Source organism: Aethalodelphis obliquidens, unplaced genomic scaffold, assembly GCF_003676395.1.
Source record: "Aethalodelphis obliquidens isolate GAN/ISIS:26980383/991018 unplaced genomic scaffold, ASM367639v1 scaffold2, whole genome shotgun sequence".
Classification (NCBI taxonomy): Eukaryota; Metazoa; Chordata; class Mammalia; order Artiodactyla; family Delphinidae; genus Aethalodelphis; species Aethalodelphis obliquidens.
This window is the reverse complement of record NW_020837946.1, coordinates 8,644,517-8,660,292: the sequence shown is the minus strand read 5'-3', so window position 1 is coordinate 8,660,292 and position 15,776 is coordinate 8,644,517. Positions and strand designations below refer to the sequence as shown.

General features: G+C 60.4%; 1 protein-coding gene across 1 annotated transcript; it reads left to right on the top strand.

Moving 5' to 3' along the window:
- Nucleotides 1-1,446: 1,446 nt before the first annotated feature.
- Nucleotides 1,447-15,281, top strand: ITM2C (integral membrane protein 2C). The gene is made up of 6 exons (XM_027118741.1): nt 1,447-1,792; nt 9,473-9,613; nt 11,605-11,793; nt 12,489-12,599; nt 13,161-13,311; nt 14,052-15,281. Exons 1-6 carry the CDS (start codon nt 1,661-1,663, stop codon nt 14,141-14,143), a joined length of 816 nt encoding a protein of 271 aa, XP_026974542.1. The 5' UTR covers nt 1,447-1,660; the 3' UTR covers nt 14,144-15,281.
- The last annotated feature ends 495 nt before the right edge of the window (nt 15,282-15,776 follow it).

Below are 15,776 nucleotides of genomic sequence, written 5' to 3'. Positions count from 1 at the left end.
GTATCTTGAAAAGATATCTGCATTCCCATGTTCATCGCAGCATTATTCACAATAGCCAAGACATGGAAACAACCTAAGTGTCCATTGATGGATGACTGTGTGTCTATGTAAAATAAATACTATTTAGCTGTAAAACTGAAGAAAATCCTGCCATTTGTGACAACATGGATGAACCTGGAGGATGTTACACCAAGTCAAATAAACCAGACAGAGAAAGACAAATACTACGTGTGAACTCATTTGTACGTAGAACCTTAAACAGTCTGACTCATAGAACCAGAGACAGCATGGTGTTTACCACAGGCTGGGGGGTGGAGGAAATAAGGAGAGGTTGGTCAAAGCGTACAAACTTTCATTTATAAGATGAATAAGTTCTGGGGAGCTGATAGAACTCGGAGGGTCGTGGGGATACACTTGTCTGAGACCACTGCGTTTCCAGTAAGCGTCTCCACTGACCTTCTTAATTACCATTGTTACGTCTTAAATAACCAGTGCTTTAAACTGTAATGAACCAGATGTTTTTTAAGAACGGCACTCAACTACTCAATTTGGGGAAAGAGGTAAAACACATGTAAAAGTTCACATCTGGGGTTTTAGTTTTAAAATGAACTATGGGGTTCAACTATGGGGTTCAACCCCATTCAATCAATGGGGTTGATTCCAGGAGACCTTCCTACTGGGGCCAATCCTGGCTCCTCAACTGGGTTGATGGGGAGAGGCACGCGTCACAGGTGAGGGTGCGGCGGAGCAGCCCAAAGGCATCCCAGGTGAGATGAGGACTGAGCCACCAGACACCCTGCCCTGCGGATCTTCCCATCACACTTGCCGTAATCCTCCTGGGTGGGTGAGAAATGGCCAACAGAACCCTTCACTCAGCAACTGAGGCCACAGGTTACACAAGAGAGTGAAAGAGCAGGGGCTGCCCTCATTTCTCTGCTTCCAGTGTCCTCCGCGTGCACCCCCAGGAAGGTTCTGCAGGAATTAAGGGTGAAGGAAAAAGGATGATGGAGAATGAAGGTGGTGTAGATGGATGCAGGATGCAGGATAAAGGCAAGCAATTGGGCACCTGGCCCTGAAGCCTCCTGCCAGGGCCCAGGACACGTCGGAAAAGGAAGTGGGAGGAGGGAGCGGTGTGGGCAGGTTCAGTGGGGGCTCCAGCATTTCCAAAGAGGAGGGTATGAAGTGGGATAGAGGGCACGGGGAGCTTGTCTAGAAGATGCATTTGCCTGGCAAACACGGTTTTAACAAAGACTGTATGTTCTGGAGATGCTGGTCTTGGAGAGGCAGCTGGAAGGGATAAAGCAGCGATGGGGACTGAGTCCATGCCTGATTGGATGGATGGATGGATGGATGCGATGGATGGATGGAGTGAGTGAGTGAGTGGTTAAAGGAACCTTAGACTTCCCCAGGCAGCGCCCGGCAGCGGTCACTGCGCGCCCAGCTAGCGGGAGGGGGGCGCAGGCGCGCCGGGCGCCAAGGCCCTCCCTTGGGGGGGGGCGGGGGCGGGGCGGGCTGGGGGTGGGGTTAGAGAAAAGGACCCAACGCGATCCAAACTTCCGGTGCCTGCGGAGAACCGAGCGGCTGTGGTACAGATAGAGGCTGCACAGAGAGTGGCTGCACGGCCGGAGGCTGCAGGGCGGACGCGCGGCCCGGCGCAGCCATGGTGAAGATCAGCTTCCAGCCCGCGGTGGCCGGTATCAAGGGCGACAAGGCCGACAAGGCTTCGGCCTCGGCCTCGGCCTCGGCCCCGGCGCCCGCCCCAGCCGCTGAGATCCTGCTGACGCCGTCTCGGGTGAGAGGGACGGGGGGTCGAAGCGCGCCTTGCCGGCCCCGGCGACTACCCGAGGCGCATCGGGACCCCGGAGTCTCGAGCGGACCGGGGGTGGGATTCCGGAATGGGTCATCCATCCCAGAATGGGGAGGGGCCTTGGGTCCTGGCCCTCTGCGGCAGCCGAAAGCTTAAGTCTGAAGAATGGGAGGGGCTCCGAGTCGATGGTCCCAGGTGAGGAAGCGCTCAAGGTCTCTTCCAAAAGTGGACCGAGCCCTAGGCGCCTGGCCCCGAATAGGGGAGGGAGCTGGTCCGGAGAGGTTCGAGGAATGTCGGTGGGGGTATATGTGTCTGTTTCCAATCATGGAGGAGGGGCCGCGGGTCGAGTCCCCAGGTGGGGGATGGGAGGAGGGTTGGACATTGTTTCCCCAAAGTAGGGCGGTGGGTTGTGATTGGTGGGGAATGGGGAGAGGGGCTCTGGTGCCAACGAAGGGGGCGGGACTATTGATTGCGTCCCAAACGGGGGACTGCTGGGGCCAAGGGATGTGCTGTTGGTCTGCACCTGAATTGGTGGACCAGAAAGCGATGATACATGAAATGGAGATAAACCAGAATCCGCCTGGCCGCACGTCCGGGGTTCGAGATTCGGGGTTACGAGGCTGGGTGCCCTGATCCCACCGCCCCCCCTGCCGCCTGGGCCTTCCTGCCCTCTTCCTTCCTCTCCCGGCTCCCTCGCGCACTGGGCTACCCCCTCCACTCCGCGGTGCCCTGGTGCCCTCTAGCACCCAGGCTGCGCTTTGTGGAGGCGGGCCTCGGTGCACCCCGCCCCCCTCCCTTTCCCTCCGGCCTGGGGGAGAAGAGGCATTTCCGCCGTGGAAAACTGTCTGAGCTGCGTGGAGTCCGACCGGGGGAGGGCCCAGAGGGGGCAGGACGCGTGGCGGGCAAGGAGGGGAGGGAGAGAGAGCTGGTCCAGCCTGGCTCTATAGTGTCTCGGCAGAGGTGTCTACGCTGCTTCCACGCGGCCGTCGCTCCTGGCGTTCTTGGGGCGCACCAAGCTCCCGTTCCCCCCCCCCCATGGGAAGTCTTCCTCAGCGCCAAGGCCCCTCCCCAAGTTGATGGCTCAAACTAAACCTTGCTGGGGGGGGGTATGGGAGGGTGGGTGCTTCAGGATGACCTGTGCCCTGGAAGAGAGGACACAGGAGAGGGTCCTCAGAGGTGGGTGTTATAGCCAGAGCAAAGACACCTAAGTGAGGAATTCCAGGAAGAGCCTTGGCACGCTCCCCTGCCCTGGTGTGGTCGCTGCAGCATCAGTGACCCCCGGGGCTGGGTTTCCAGGGGGTGGGGTGCTCTGCAGCCGCCACCAGAGCAGCTCCATCTGCTTCTGATGCTTAGTTGGGGGTGGGGACACTTCATATTTGAAGGCATGGCCTGCAGCTTTAAAAGTTTGCAGGGGGCCCTTTAAACCTCCTTCCTCCCTTCCACTTAGCCCCTGGAGGGTGCAGGGCTGGGGGCCCAAGGCAGCACACCCACTCCTGTCTTCTCCAGCTGCTACTCCCAGGGCCAGGCACCCAGCTGAGGCCTGGAAAACTGGACCCTGCCTCCAAAAGCTATAGGATTCGGGCAGGAGGGAGGACCAGCCAGACAGTGGAAGGATGGATTTGAAACCCACCAGAAGGTCTGCCGAATCTCACAGGAGTGCCACATCCTCCGGCAGCAGCTGACGGGTGTCAGGCGGGATGGTAGATGCCAGCGTCGCCTTGGCGGTAACTGACATCCAGCTTCTGGCTCCAAAGTCAAGCGTCCTCTCTTCCCCCTCATCCAGCGTGAAATGGAAATATCAACATTTTCCCTGTGCTGTTTTCAATGGCTTTGAGCCTGCTGAGTGTGCCTCGCCCCCAGCCCTTGTTAGTTGGGTAGGGTCTCCTGGCTGTCTTAATTGGCAAGGGGGAGCGATGGGGCCCCTGGAGGAAGATGAAAATCCCAGCCCCTTTAGGACAGATCTGCTTATTAGTAAGCTTTCACAGCTCACTGGCCCTCAGGGGATCAGGGGAGGCTTTGGGGTGTCGCATGTTGGCTCTGCCAGTCGCCTAGTGGAATCGGAGCCTTGGGGAGAGAGTGCACTTCTATGAGCCTCTTGTGGCCTCGCCTGGCCAGTGGGTACGTTTCCCCCACATCCAGTGCCCCACGTAGAGCAAGGCCCCCCCATTCTTGCCTCCTATGTCGCCCAGTGAGCTCAGCAGACGCCCAGCATTCACAGCAGCCCAGGACCGCATCGGCCTGGGGCGAGCGGACTGGGAGCCCTAGGAGCTGCTTCATCATTCAGGACATCTGGGTTTGTCCCGCGCTGACGGGCCTGCCGGAGGAAAGCGTATCAGAAGGTCTGTTTCAGCTCGGGGTGACCCTGGAACCCTCCTTGGTTACTGAACTGGACTCGAAAATAAGATTTAAAGCCCTGGAAGGACCACTCGATGAACAGATGAGTTCACGAGTGCCTTTCACCAGTGAGCCACCCTCTGGCTGTCCTAATAAAATTTCAACCTGTGTGCAGGCCCCAGGGGCCAGGGTAGGGCGGCAGGAACACTCTCACACTGGGCCTCCCCCTGCTTCTGAGTAAAAACTGAAACAAGGAGGATTTTGTCCTCACATGTGCCGCTGGAAGGAGGTGCCTCGGTGGCCAGGAAGGGATGGGTGTGAGGGTCCAGCTGCGCCTCCAGCTGCCCCCCCCCCCATGTGGTGCTTGCCTCCCAGATGAGGAGGGGCCTGCGCTGATGGGCAGCTGGCAGCAAGCCAGCCTGGAAGGTGGGCTGGACGGGGAGCATCCCCTCTTAGTACGCTCTGGCTGGATTCTTCCCCTTTGGAGGCCCGCTGGCCTGCCCTGGGCCTCTCAGCCCAGTTCCCCTCTCCCTACGATCTGCCTGTGTCTTTGCTCCCCCATGTGTGTGCACGCGAGCACACACACACACACAGCCAGGTGTGGGCATGTAGAGACTCGAACAGTCCGGGCTGGGGGCCTGCAAGGGGAGGGAACCGTGTTCAGTACAGTCATCTCAGCGCTGGAATTTTCTCCTTGGCTTTTGCTTTTGATTAATGGCCCCTGTGTTACCCCCTCCCCCGGCCCGCATACCTGGGGATCAGATTTCACTTTCCTCATCCTGGCCTCAGGTCCTGGGCAGGAGGGAGCTGAGTCTCCTGGAGCGGTTGGGGGAGGGTCCCCTGCCGGCCAGGAGGGTGGATCGCAGGGCTTGGCGTCCTCCTGCCCCAGTGCCCCATCCCCGCCAGCCCTGCGGCCTGGGCCAAGAGGACCTTGGTGAATGGGCAGTCCTGCCCTTTGCCCGCCTGCCCTGGGCCTTTCCTGAGGGGCTGTGGCGTTTAGACTTGTGCCGCAGTGGCTTTTCTGCTTTCTCTCTCATTTCCCTCTTCTCTGTTCTCCCCGCGGCCCATCCTTGCACGTTTCAAGGCTGTCAGCAGATTGCCACAGAGGATGAGTTTCTCTTACCATAAAAAAAAATGTTTATGGTAAGAGCAGGGAAGCGCAGCCCCTGCAGTGTCTCCGCGCTGTGTCTCCCCCAGGAGAGCCCTCCCAGCCGCAGCTCTGCTTCTCTCCCCCCAGCCTTTGTTCTCTGGGGTCCCACCCTGACTGTCAGGTACAGAACAGAAGAGGGAATCTGCCTGGCCCAGCCAAGCAGAGCAGTGCAGAGGGCTGTCGGGAGTGTCCTCGGGGTCCGTGCCCTTCCTCCTCACACGGCCTGCACCGTGGGCACCGGTGGGTCCCAGGGCAGGAGTGGGTTTCCCTGATGGCAAGTTCACGATGCCTTATCAGCATTTACCCAGCTGACGTCTGTACGTCTGAGCACAGCTCTGCATGCTCCGTGGGCAGAGGCCCAGTCCCCCCACCCCTGCTAGGCTTCTGTCTGTCTCTCTCTCTCTTTCTCTCTCACTGGTGCCCTTGCCTTTGTGGTCTGCAGCCTGGGAAAGAAAGATGCTGAGGAGGGGGCACTGGCGCTGGGGAGGTGAGGCGAGACCCGCCCCCAGCCGTCTGCCCGGGCCTGCTGTGGCTGCATTTCTGGCTCCCCTGCTAGCCGCCTCCGAGCAGCCTGCAACTGTAGTTACTCTGCTTGCGGTTCATTTCGACATCCTTACCGAGGGAAGGTAGCTGGGGAGCTCTGTCCATGAGCCCCGCGGGTCTTCTGAGTTAATGCCTAAGTTGGCTGGGTTCCCCCTGGCTCTTCTGGCCCTGGCTTTGCCTAATCATTTAAGGAGCTCCACTGCAGGCTCCGTGAAACAGGCAGGCCTAGGCCTGGGCCCCTTTCGGGTCCCCGGACATGTGGCCCACGTGCCCCACACGAGTGCATGGCGAGGCCTGTGGCTCAGGAAGCCCAGTTGCCATGGAAGCAGTATTTTTCTACTTTCTGGAAGCCCCCAGATGCGTGGCTGTGGGTAACTGCTCCGTGGAGGGGGGGCCTTCTCCTGGGGCTCCAGCATGACAGGTGAAGCAGCTGGGGGCTTCGGGAAGCAGGCCCCTCGGCCGTCATTCCTGTCATTCTGGGTGAGCTGCGCAGCCCGGATCCTAAGGGGTGAGGCCCCAGGTTCCAGCCCAGGCTGCTTACAGGCTCCCCAGAGGCCTCTGAGGGCTGCAGCTCGGGGCTGACCTTTCAAGCACTGCCAGCGAGGGCAGGATTCAGGGGCCTCCCGCCCACCTGGGGCTTTACGTCCCGGTCCCAGTGCCTCTGTCTCGAAGCCGGGACACCAGCAGCCTCTGGTCCTGCTTTCCCTTCCATCCCTCCTGCTCAGCCATGATGCTTCTGGGGGTTTGGCCTCTGCGTGTCATGTAGGGAGGGGTGCAGGGCGTGAGCCATGGGTGTGCCCTAGGGGGTCTGTAGGAGCAGGATAGGAAGCCATTGTCCACAGCTCTAGGAAAGGGGAGGATCCCCAGCCTTCACAGGCACACCCACAGAGACGTGTGAGGACACAGGGTGGGATCCAGGGGTCCTGGCTGGAGGCTGTCCTCAGCCACTTGCCTCATTTTCCTCTGGAGCCGCTCCCCACTCTCCGTCCTCCCTGACCACCTCCCCACCTGGGGCAGCCTGGCCCCCCTGCCCGGCCCCTCCCCCAGGCACATAGAAACACCTGACCCAGCCGGGAGCAGAAAGGAAGCTATAAAACTGGCAGGCCTCCCCTCGTCTGTGAACCTCAACTGTGGAGCTGGCCCTCGGGCTCTTGCTTTGTAGCCCATTGACTTTTTTTTGTTTTCTGGTTTTTTTAAAAGCGGTTCTCATAAGCTTGCTTTTGCTTTTCTGGTTTGCAGGAGCAAAGCATGGCCACTGTGCAGCCTCGACAGCTGGCTCGTGGTGGCCCTAAAAAAAAAAGAAGGAGAGCTTTAGCTGATAAAGATCTGCTATTTTTATCTACCACTTTATCCTTTACAAAGGGCTTTCAGGGTCTCTGTCTCCTTTAATCCCAACAAAACCCTGTCAGGAGGAGTCTGTTCACATTTCACAGGAGGACCTGCAGAGGGTTGGAGGGTCCGGAGGCTGGGATGTTCCCCACGCATGGATCGCAGCCCCTGCTGGGGGCCTCTGGGTCCCTGCAGCCCCACTGGTCTCGCTAAATACAAATGTTGTGCCTCCAGGGCAGGATTCCCAGTGGGCGTGGCGCCTTTCTTCTGCGTCACCCACCTTTCCTTAGGAGCCACTGAGGATGGCTGGAGCCCCTGGGTGGCTTGTTCCTGGAGACACTGGCAGAGCTTGGTCATCGGGTCGCCCCATCCTGGGCTGATCCTGGGAGCCCGTTGGAAAGTCAAAACGCTTGCAGTCCCCCACCCCCTCCCCCTGGCAGCTGTCCCTGGAGGCCCTGTGAGCAGTGGCCACCCAAGTGTGCTAGTGACCCTGGTTATTGCCCCCAGGGAGCCCCAGCGTGCCGAGGAGGTGCCAGCCAGGGGGGTGGTCTCATCAGGTGCTTCTCTGGTTTCGATCGCAGCACCCCTGCAGCAGGGCCAGGGTGGGGAGAGGCCCCAGGCCTGCAGACGGCCCAGCCTGTGAGGGGGTATGGGATGGGCCGGGTCACCTCTCCATCCTGTGTCTCCATCCCATGGTGCTGGAGGCTGGGGGCCACTGGCCTGGTGATACACGTGCCTCGTGATGGGGGGGGGGGTGTCTTTCAGGCATTTTCTACCCTTTTCCTGAGGAAAGGGTGTGGGGAGAGGGGAGCGCTCCAAGCAGGGAGGCATCGCCCACTCTGATGGGATGCCCCTCTACTCCCTGAGGCCCAGGTCCCACACCCCCATGTGCCCCAAGCACAGCAGGCCCTGCACCCCGCCCCTACCAGGCTGGGCCCCCTGTGCGCCCTGAGAATAAAGGCCTGTCTTGGGTAACTTGGACCTGCATCATGTCCCCACTGCCGACCTCCCGCTAAGCAGGATGAGGGAAGAGTGGAAGCGGGCACAGAGCGCTAAGCAGACGGTTAGCGGCGGGGCCGGAGTGAGAAGGCCCAGGCTCCCCTCCTGCCCCCCCACCTCTGCCACAGCTCCTTGAGGTTGGCAGGGGCACTGGCCTCTACCCTCGCCCGGCTGCATCCGGACACCGTGGAGGAGGGATTGAATGATGGATCCCAGAGGCAGAGCCGGGCCTGGGGCTCTTGCAACATCTCCAGGGTGAAGGAGGCCCGGGTTAGGGCAGGGGTGCCGGTGAGGAAGGGCACAAAGACGCGCGATGGCCGAGCTCACACAGCTGGGAGGAGCCCGAGTCACGAGATTCTCCGTCCAGCGCCCCAGGGAACGCAGGGCTGCCGAGCCTTACACACGCCTCCGGCCACTGGCCCAGACGTGTGCGGACCGGAGTTGGGTCCGCTTGGCTTGCTGCTCCTTGGCAGTCCTGCAGCTACTGTCCCGGACCTGAGCCTGGAGGAACCTCCTGCCCTGGCCTGCCCGCCGGCAGCCACGTTCCCCTCCCGGCAGAGGCTTCCGGAAGCCTCCAGACTTCACCCTGTGGGCCTGCTTCTGACAGCCTGCTCGACACCAGCGCCCGTGTGATGCCATCGCCGCCCCGGCAGGCTGGCCTCTGCCCGGGGTGGCCGGAGGGTGCGAGCTCCCACGCCCAGACCCTGCGGGCCTCCCAGAGCCCTGTCCCCACTGGTCAGTGACCGTTTCCTGCCACAGCTTCCTTGGAAGAGCCCAGCAGACTCCCCACCCCCACTGTCCCCATCCCGGTCCCTCTGGGCACTCCAGCTTTCAGGTGGATCTTGTCACTTCCTACCTCCGAAGCCTTCCTTGGTCCCCACTGCCCAGGGCAGCGGCTCCCTGCCAGCCCAGTCACTCCAGTTCCTACAGGTTCCTAGGCCTGGCTCAGTCACCAAGGCCATATCTGTGCTTCCCCCCTCCCTCTACATTTGAAAGAATCTACTGTGGTCACAACTGGTATAATGAAGGGGGCTAATGGCGTGGGTGACTCAAAACACGCTTGCTTAGTCCCCGTGGGTCCAAGGTGGGGCTCCGTTTCTCTTTAGATGGGAACAGCTGGGGAGTCCTGGTAACGCTTTCCTTTCCTTCCAGAGACGATGCTCTGTGTGTCCTGAGCGTCGTCCTCCCCTCCCTTTGCTCCAAGGCTCCTTCCCAGCCAGCAGAGTGAGGTCTCGCTTCCGGAAAGGGGTGGCAGGGATTCCCAGGGGTGCGGGGCCACCACGGGGCTGACCCTGCACTGCTGTCCACAGGAGGAGCGGCCCCCCTACCACCGCTACAAGAAGGGGAGCTCTGTGGGCGGCCTGTGCTACCTGTCGATGGGCATGGTCGTACTGCTCATGGGCCTGGTGTTCGCCTCTGTCTACATCTACAGATACTTCTTCCTCGCTCAGGTGAGGTGGGGCGGAGGGAGGCGGGGCCTTGGAGAAAGAGTGGCGTTTTAGAGAGGGCAGGGCAGGGCGAGCGTTTGCCGCGGGTGTGGGCCGTGTGGGCCGGCAGGATCAGGCCCTGTGAACGCAGAGAGGAGGGGACAGCAGGAAGCCCTGGACACGCCCCCTAGGTGGGAGGGGTGCCCGGGCAAGCCCAGAAGACCTGCCTCCTTCTCTCTGGTCTTGGTCCGGGAGACAGGACCGGTCCCCGTCCTCTGACTGCCATGGGCTCCAGAGGCGTGTCCTTACCTAGCTCTTTGGTTGCATCTGAGGGTGACAGGGAGCTCTCCCAGGAGCACAGTCGGCGATGGGGGAGCCGGGATTGGAATCTGGGCTGTGAGGCCCGCAGCCCCTTCCCACAGCGTCACCCCAGGGCATTAGCACCAGAAACTCAGGTGCAGCAGACATTGGAACTCTGCGATCCCTTCAGAGCCCGGCCCCTGTGCCCATGGATCTTGCTCTAAGGACTTACATTCCACGCGTGGACATTTGGGCTATAAACCATGAAGGGTGGAGGGTGGCTTATAGACAGTCATCTCCACCTATGATCACACCCTGGTTATCTGCTCACACAACCAAGCTGGGCACGAAGCGGGGCCAAAGAACTGGGCTGGGCCAAAGAACTGGTCGTGGTCACAGCAACCTTGCGATCAGCCCAGGCCTGGGGAGGGAGGCAGGGCCACCAAGCTCTCAGAACTGAAGGTAGTTAAATGAAAGGTTGCTTAATAGAATAACCATAAACATAACGAATGGGGAATCTCGGTGACAAAAAGGTTGGGAATTGCCAGTCATTTATGACCCAAGTGACCTCTTCCCACCCTCAAGCATTGGACTTTGACTTTGTTGTCATCCAGTTTTTCTACGGTGGAAATGACTAAAGAGTTTGCAGTCCATGTGACCTTACCCTTGACACCTCAGCTCCCCTCCATCCACGGCCTGCTTCCCCACCTGTTCCTGGTTGTCACTTTCTGGGGCCTTCTCCTGTTGCGGCTGTGGCCCTGCCCTGGACCTCCCCTCTGATCCCAGCCCCCCCTCATGCCCTCTTGGGGTTCCTCACCCCACCCCAATTCCCAGGGAGTAGGAGAACCTCAGAGCAGCCTCTGGGTCTACACCCTGGGACAGTATGATTCCTGTGTGATGATTCATCCTCCCGGGACAGCTTACACTAAAACAGACAAAGGGGTGTCTGCCCATCGTGGGCTGGACCTGGAGGAGGCCCTGGAGAAGTACGAGGGGCCCGCGGTCCACCGGTCAGTCACGTAGCCTCGGTCACGCCAGGCTGCCTCCCTCCCTTCCCTTACTGATGGAGTGATTAGGCGTGCCCCTCATATAGGAGACACCATGTTTGTGTAGGTTTCTCAGGAAGCACAGGATCCAGGGAAGGTGGTGGGTCCTTGCTTGAGGTTGGACACGGTGCCACCAGAATCTGATAACGGCTGCCTCTCAGCTCCTGCCTCCTCCCTCCAAGGTCTGCAGGGCCCCGCAAAGGGGGCAAGAAGGGCGGGCGAGCACCCCCTGGTGGTGGCGGAGGGTGGCACCCTGCAGGGCCCAGCCTGTCCAACCCAGAGTCCCCCTGTTTGCCCCTGAGGACACCCCTCTGACCCCAGGCTCTTTCTCAGGTGTCTGTCCCCCCGCTGGTCTGCCCCATTTCACAGCCATAGACTCATGGACTCGGAGGCCAGAGGGGCCTGAGAGGTCACCTTGTTTTACAGATGGGGAAACTGAGGCCCAAAGAGGTCGTCCTCCTAGGAACTGGCAGACCCGGCTCACCCTCCCTGACTCCCCATGTTTCTTGGTTTCTCCATCTGTGAAATGGGTGTCACAGACCCATCCTCCCTGCCTCCCCAGGCCTTCAGAGCTGGGAGTGGTTGGGCAGGCAGCAGTGGTCTCACGGAGGGCGCTGTGTGACCAGACTCTCTCCCTCCCTCTCTCCCCCCGCCCCCCTCCTTGCTCAGCTGGCCCGAGACAACTTCTTCCACTGCGGCGTCCTCTACGAGGACTCCCTGACCTCGCAGGCCCGCACCCGCATGGAGCTGGAGGAGGACGTAAAGATCTACCTCGAGGAGAACTACGAGCGCATCAACGTGCCGGTGCCCCAGTTTGGGGGCGGTGACCCTGCAGACATCATCCACGACTTCCAGCGGGTGAGGCCGGCCAGGGACCCGGGGCGGGGGGGCGGCGCGGCGAGGGGGGGGGTGCCACGAGGAGGAACAGGTGTGAAAGGAGGACGCCCACGCCCCTTGTACAGACTTGGAGTACATACCGTGTAATATAAACCATGGAGTAGATATCTACGGTTTAGGTCAATCAGGGATTTAAAGAGACCGCTTTTATCATATACGTCATGCGGTTATCACTGAATGTGAACTAGTCACGGTTGATTTTCTCCTTGGCCACCTGCCAGCTGCGGACGCTGGCTGGAACAGGCGAGGCCAGTGTTCCTTTTTACTGAGCTGTTTCCGTGTTGACATCTTATCGAGATGCAGCACCCGGGGTTGGGAGGGGCATCTCTCACTGAGGGTCCAGGCTGTCCATAGGGGTGGTGGGACCTCCCAGCTTTGGTGAGATGCACAGGGGGGACGTTGCCCTGAAATTCAAACCTCGGCTGTATACCCCCAAGAAGAATCCTTGTCACAACCGAAGCATTTAATAGTGTTTTCATCTAGTGAGTGGAACCTTCTACAAACACAGGCTGGGAGAGGAGCGGGAGAAGGGGTCCCCGCCCCGGTGCTGAGGAATCTGGGTGCGTCATGGGTGCGGTGGGGTTCGTGCCTCATACAGCCCGCCGGGGCCAGTCCCTCACCTGCGGAGACTGACGCGGCCCCCTCTTCCTGTTCAGGGTCTCACTGCCTATCACGACATCTCCCTGGACAAGTGCTATGTCATTGAGCTCAACACCACCATCGTGCTGCCCCCTCGCAACTTCTGGGAGCTCCTCATGAATGTGAAGGTGAGCAGGGCCCCGGCAGCATCTTCTCTCCCTTGTCCTCCCTCCATGAGACAAGGGAAGGATGGGGGGCCTGGGCGTTGCTGTCAGCTGGACCCAGCACCCCAGGTTGGTCCCCCCGCCTCCAGCTCCCTTATCCCACATTCAGAGTCAACACCTCTCCTTTCTGCCCCCCACCAGCCTCCCAGTTCTGCCTCCCTCACTTGGGCAGAACCCCAAGACCAGCTTCCTTAGTGTTCATGGCCATGCGCCGCGTCGCCCCGTGTCAGCAGTGCAGGGAGGTGATGGGGGCCCTGCCCCCGAGGAGCACTCTCCCTAGGGTGGGACCAGACTCGCACACACGTGACTCATGGCAGTGCAGGTGCAGATAGTGCCTAGGCACGTCAGAAAGGCAAGCCATGCAGGCTGTGGATGAGGGGGTGGGCGTGTTGGATGGGCACTGCAGGCGCTGGGGGGGGCTCGGCTCAAGCTAGCAGAAGGAGGGAGGCGAGCGCAATGGGCAGTCGGGGACCGACAGTGGCGAGCCCTGGTACTGACCCAGTGCTGTGGCCACTCCCTTTGCAGAGGGGTACCTACCTCCCACAGACGTACATCATCCAGGAGGAGATGGTGGTCACGGAGCATGTCAGTGACAAGGAGGCCCTGGGCTCCTTCATCTACCACCTGTGCAGCGGGAAGGACACCTACCGGCTGCGGCGCAGGGCCACCCGGAGGCGTGAGTGGCAGACTCCACCCACCTTGGCCCCTGCCCTGAGCTCCAAACCATGGCCACCCTCTGGCAGTGCCTGGCAGCGTAGCTGGAGACCAGCTGTCAGAGCTCAGATTGTAGCAGCAGTAATAACAGCTAATGAGCACGTACTACGTGCCAGGCACTGCTTCACACTTTTTTTTTTTTTTTTTTGCGGGTACGCGGGCCTCTCACTGCTGTGGCCTCTCCCGCTGTGGGGCACAGGCTCCGGACGCACAGGCTCAGCGGCCATGGCTCACGGACCCAGCCGCTCCACGGCATGTGGAATCTTCCCGGACCGGGGCACGAACCCGCGTCCCCTGCATCGGCAGGCGGACTCTCAACCACTGCGCCACCAGGGAAGCCCCCTGCTTTACACTCTTTATGTCCTCCTAAGAGAGTGTAAGTTACCATCATCCTCATCCTTGTCATCATTATTCTTGCCGCCCCTTTTAAAGATGAGGAAATGGAGGCACAGAGAGGTTAAGAAGCACCTCTGAGGTCTCACAGCAAGAAGGTGGCGAGCTGGGAGGTCTGACTCCAGCTTTTGAGCTCATGCCGCTGTACCGCGCTGTCTCTGGGTGAATCTGGGTTTCATTTCCTGGGCCTCCTCCTCCCCGGCCCGGGTCCTGAGGCCCTGCTCAGGCTCTGAGGCTGGTGGCCTTTGTGGCCCAGACAGTTCTAGGCCAGGACACAGGCCTCACTGGGATTTCTCTGTTCTCTCCCAGGGATCAACAAGCGAGGGGCCAAGAACTGCAACGCCATCCGCCACTTCGAGAACACCTTCGTGGTCGAGACGCTCATCTGCGGGGTGGCGTGAAGCCCCGCCCCTCCCTCCAGGCCCCGCCCCTTCCCTCTTCCATTTTCTCTTCTGGCCACTCTGGCCCTTCCCCTTGCTTAGCTTGTACTTTGGACGCCTTTCCATAGATGTGACGTGTCTTCCTGTTTCTCTCCAGCCCTGCCCGCCTCCCTGTACCAGAGCTGTGACCTCTCAAGGCCTCACCCTCTGCTGACCTCCTGAGTCTGGGGGATGGAGGGAGCGCCCCAAGATGGTTTCTGTGACCACCATCTTGAGGTCAGGTCCCCGGGGGCCTGGCCCACAGCTGCACTGGCAGCCCAAAGGGGAGGACTGGAGGGAACGGCCAGGCATGCTGGGGCTCTGGCGAGGGGCGGGCTGGGGGCGGGGGGGTGGAGTGGGGTTCAGGAACGTCTGCACAGCTGAGAAAGGTCTGAGAGGCTGTTTTCCGTGCACAGCACACTCCCACCCCTGTCCCGGGCCTGCGCTGAGGCTGGAGGGAATGTACCCAGGGGTGGACCCGCCCAGAGCACAGGGGAAGGTGGCTGTCCTGGGGGTCTCCCCAGGACTCCAGTCAGTGCCTTCAGCCCACCAGTGGGAGCCTGGAGTTTGGGGAGTGGGATGAATCCGTCAAGCACAATCTCCGGGTGGAACCAAAGAAGGAAGGAGCCAGGGCTGGGGGCCCTGGCCCCCCAGGAGCACAAGCGGGGTCCCCCGCAGCCACAGCCAGAGAAGGAACAGGGCAGAAGTGGGGAGATGTCTTCCTGTCCACGGGCAGCCCCGCGGGCTGAGCACGGAGCAGGGATGCACTGTGGGTCCTGCCGAGTGGGCGGGGCTCCCTGCTTTCTCCTGCTCGGGGGCGTTTGAGAGGAAAACCGGGGGAAGGGAGGGAGAGCCACCTGATACTTGTACACCCTGCCTCCTTGCTCTGAAATTCCATCCCCTTCTGCTTTGGGGGAACACAGCGTTATTTTCCGTTTCCTTCTCACTTTTGCATGTTTTTACTGATGATTCGATGTGCTAACCTTCTCAGCCCTGAACCCTGAAGAGGAGGGCTCCGACGCCTCCAGTCAGACTTCGGTGCTCGCTGGAGATGAGACTCTTAAATGCCTTGTATATTTTCTCAATTAGATCTCTTTTCAGAAGTGTCTGTCGAACAATACACATCTTTGACTTGTGATTCCGGCTTGGGAAAGGCGGGTGGGGGGCGCGGGGAGGGGTGTCAGCTTGGCTTGGGAAAGGCGGGTGGGGAGCGCGGGGCGGGGTGTCGGCTTGGTGACGGGTGCCCTCCAACCCGTAGGCTGGGCAGGTGTCCGTGGGGGCGGGGGGGGGGCAGGTGGGCGTGGTGGGAGCGGCAGGAAGGAGCAGCTCACTCACAGGGCTTGGCATCTGGCCCCTGAAGAGGTGGGCCTGCTCCGAGGTTCAGCCATGGAACGTAGGTGTCCCCTTCGTTCTGTCACTCCCCGCCAGGTAGATTCAGTTTACAGGCAAGGGAGGAGAAAAGGGACCGCAGATCATGCAACTTGCCCAAGGCCTGGCTGCTTTTAAGTGCCTCTAAACCACCGGTTCAGTTCTACACGGAAGATGACATCATTATTGCTTGTCCTTAAGCGCAGGGACGGTGTCGCCACACTTTCTGGGCGATTAGTAACCACGT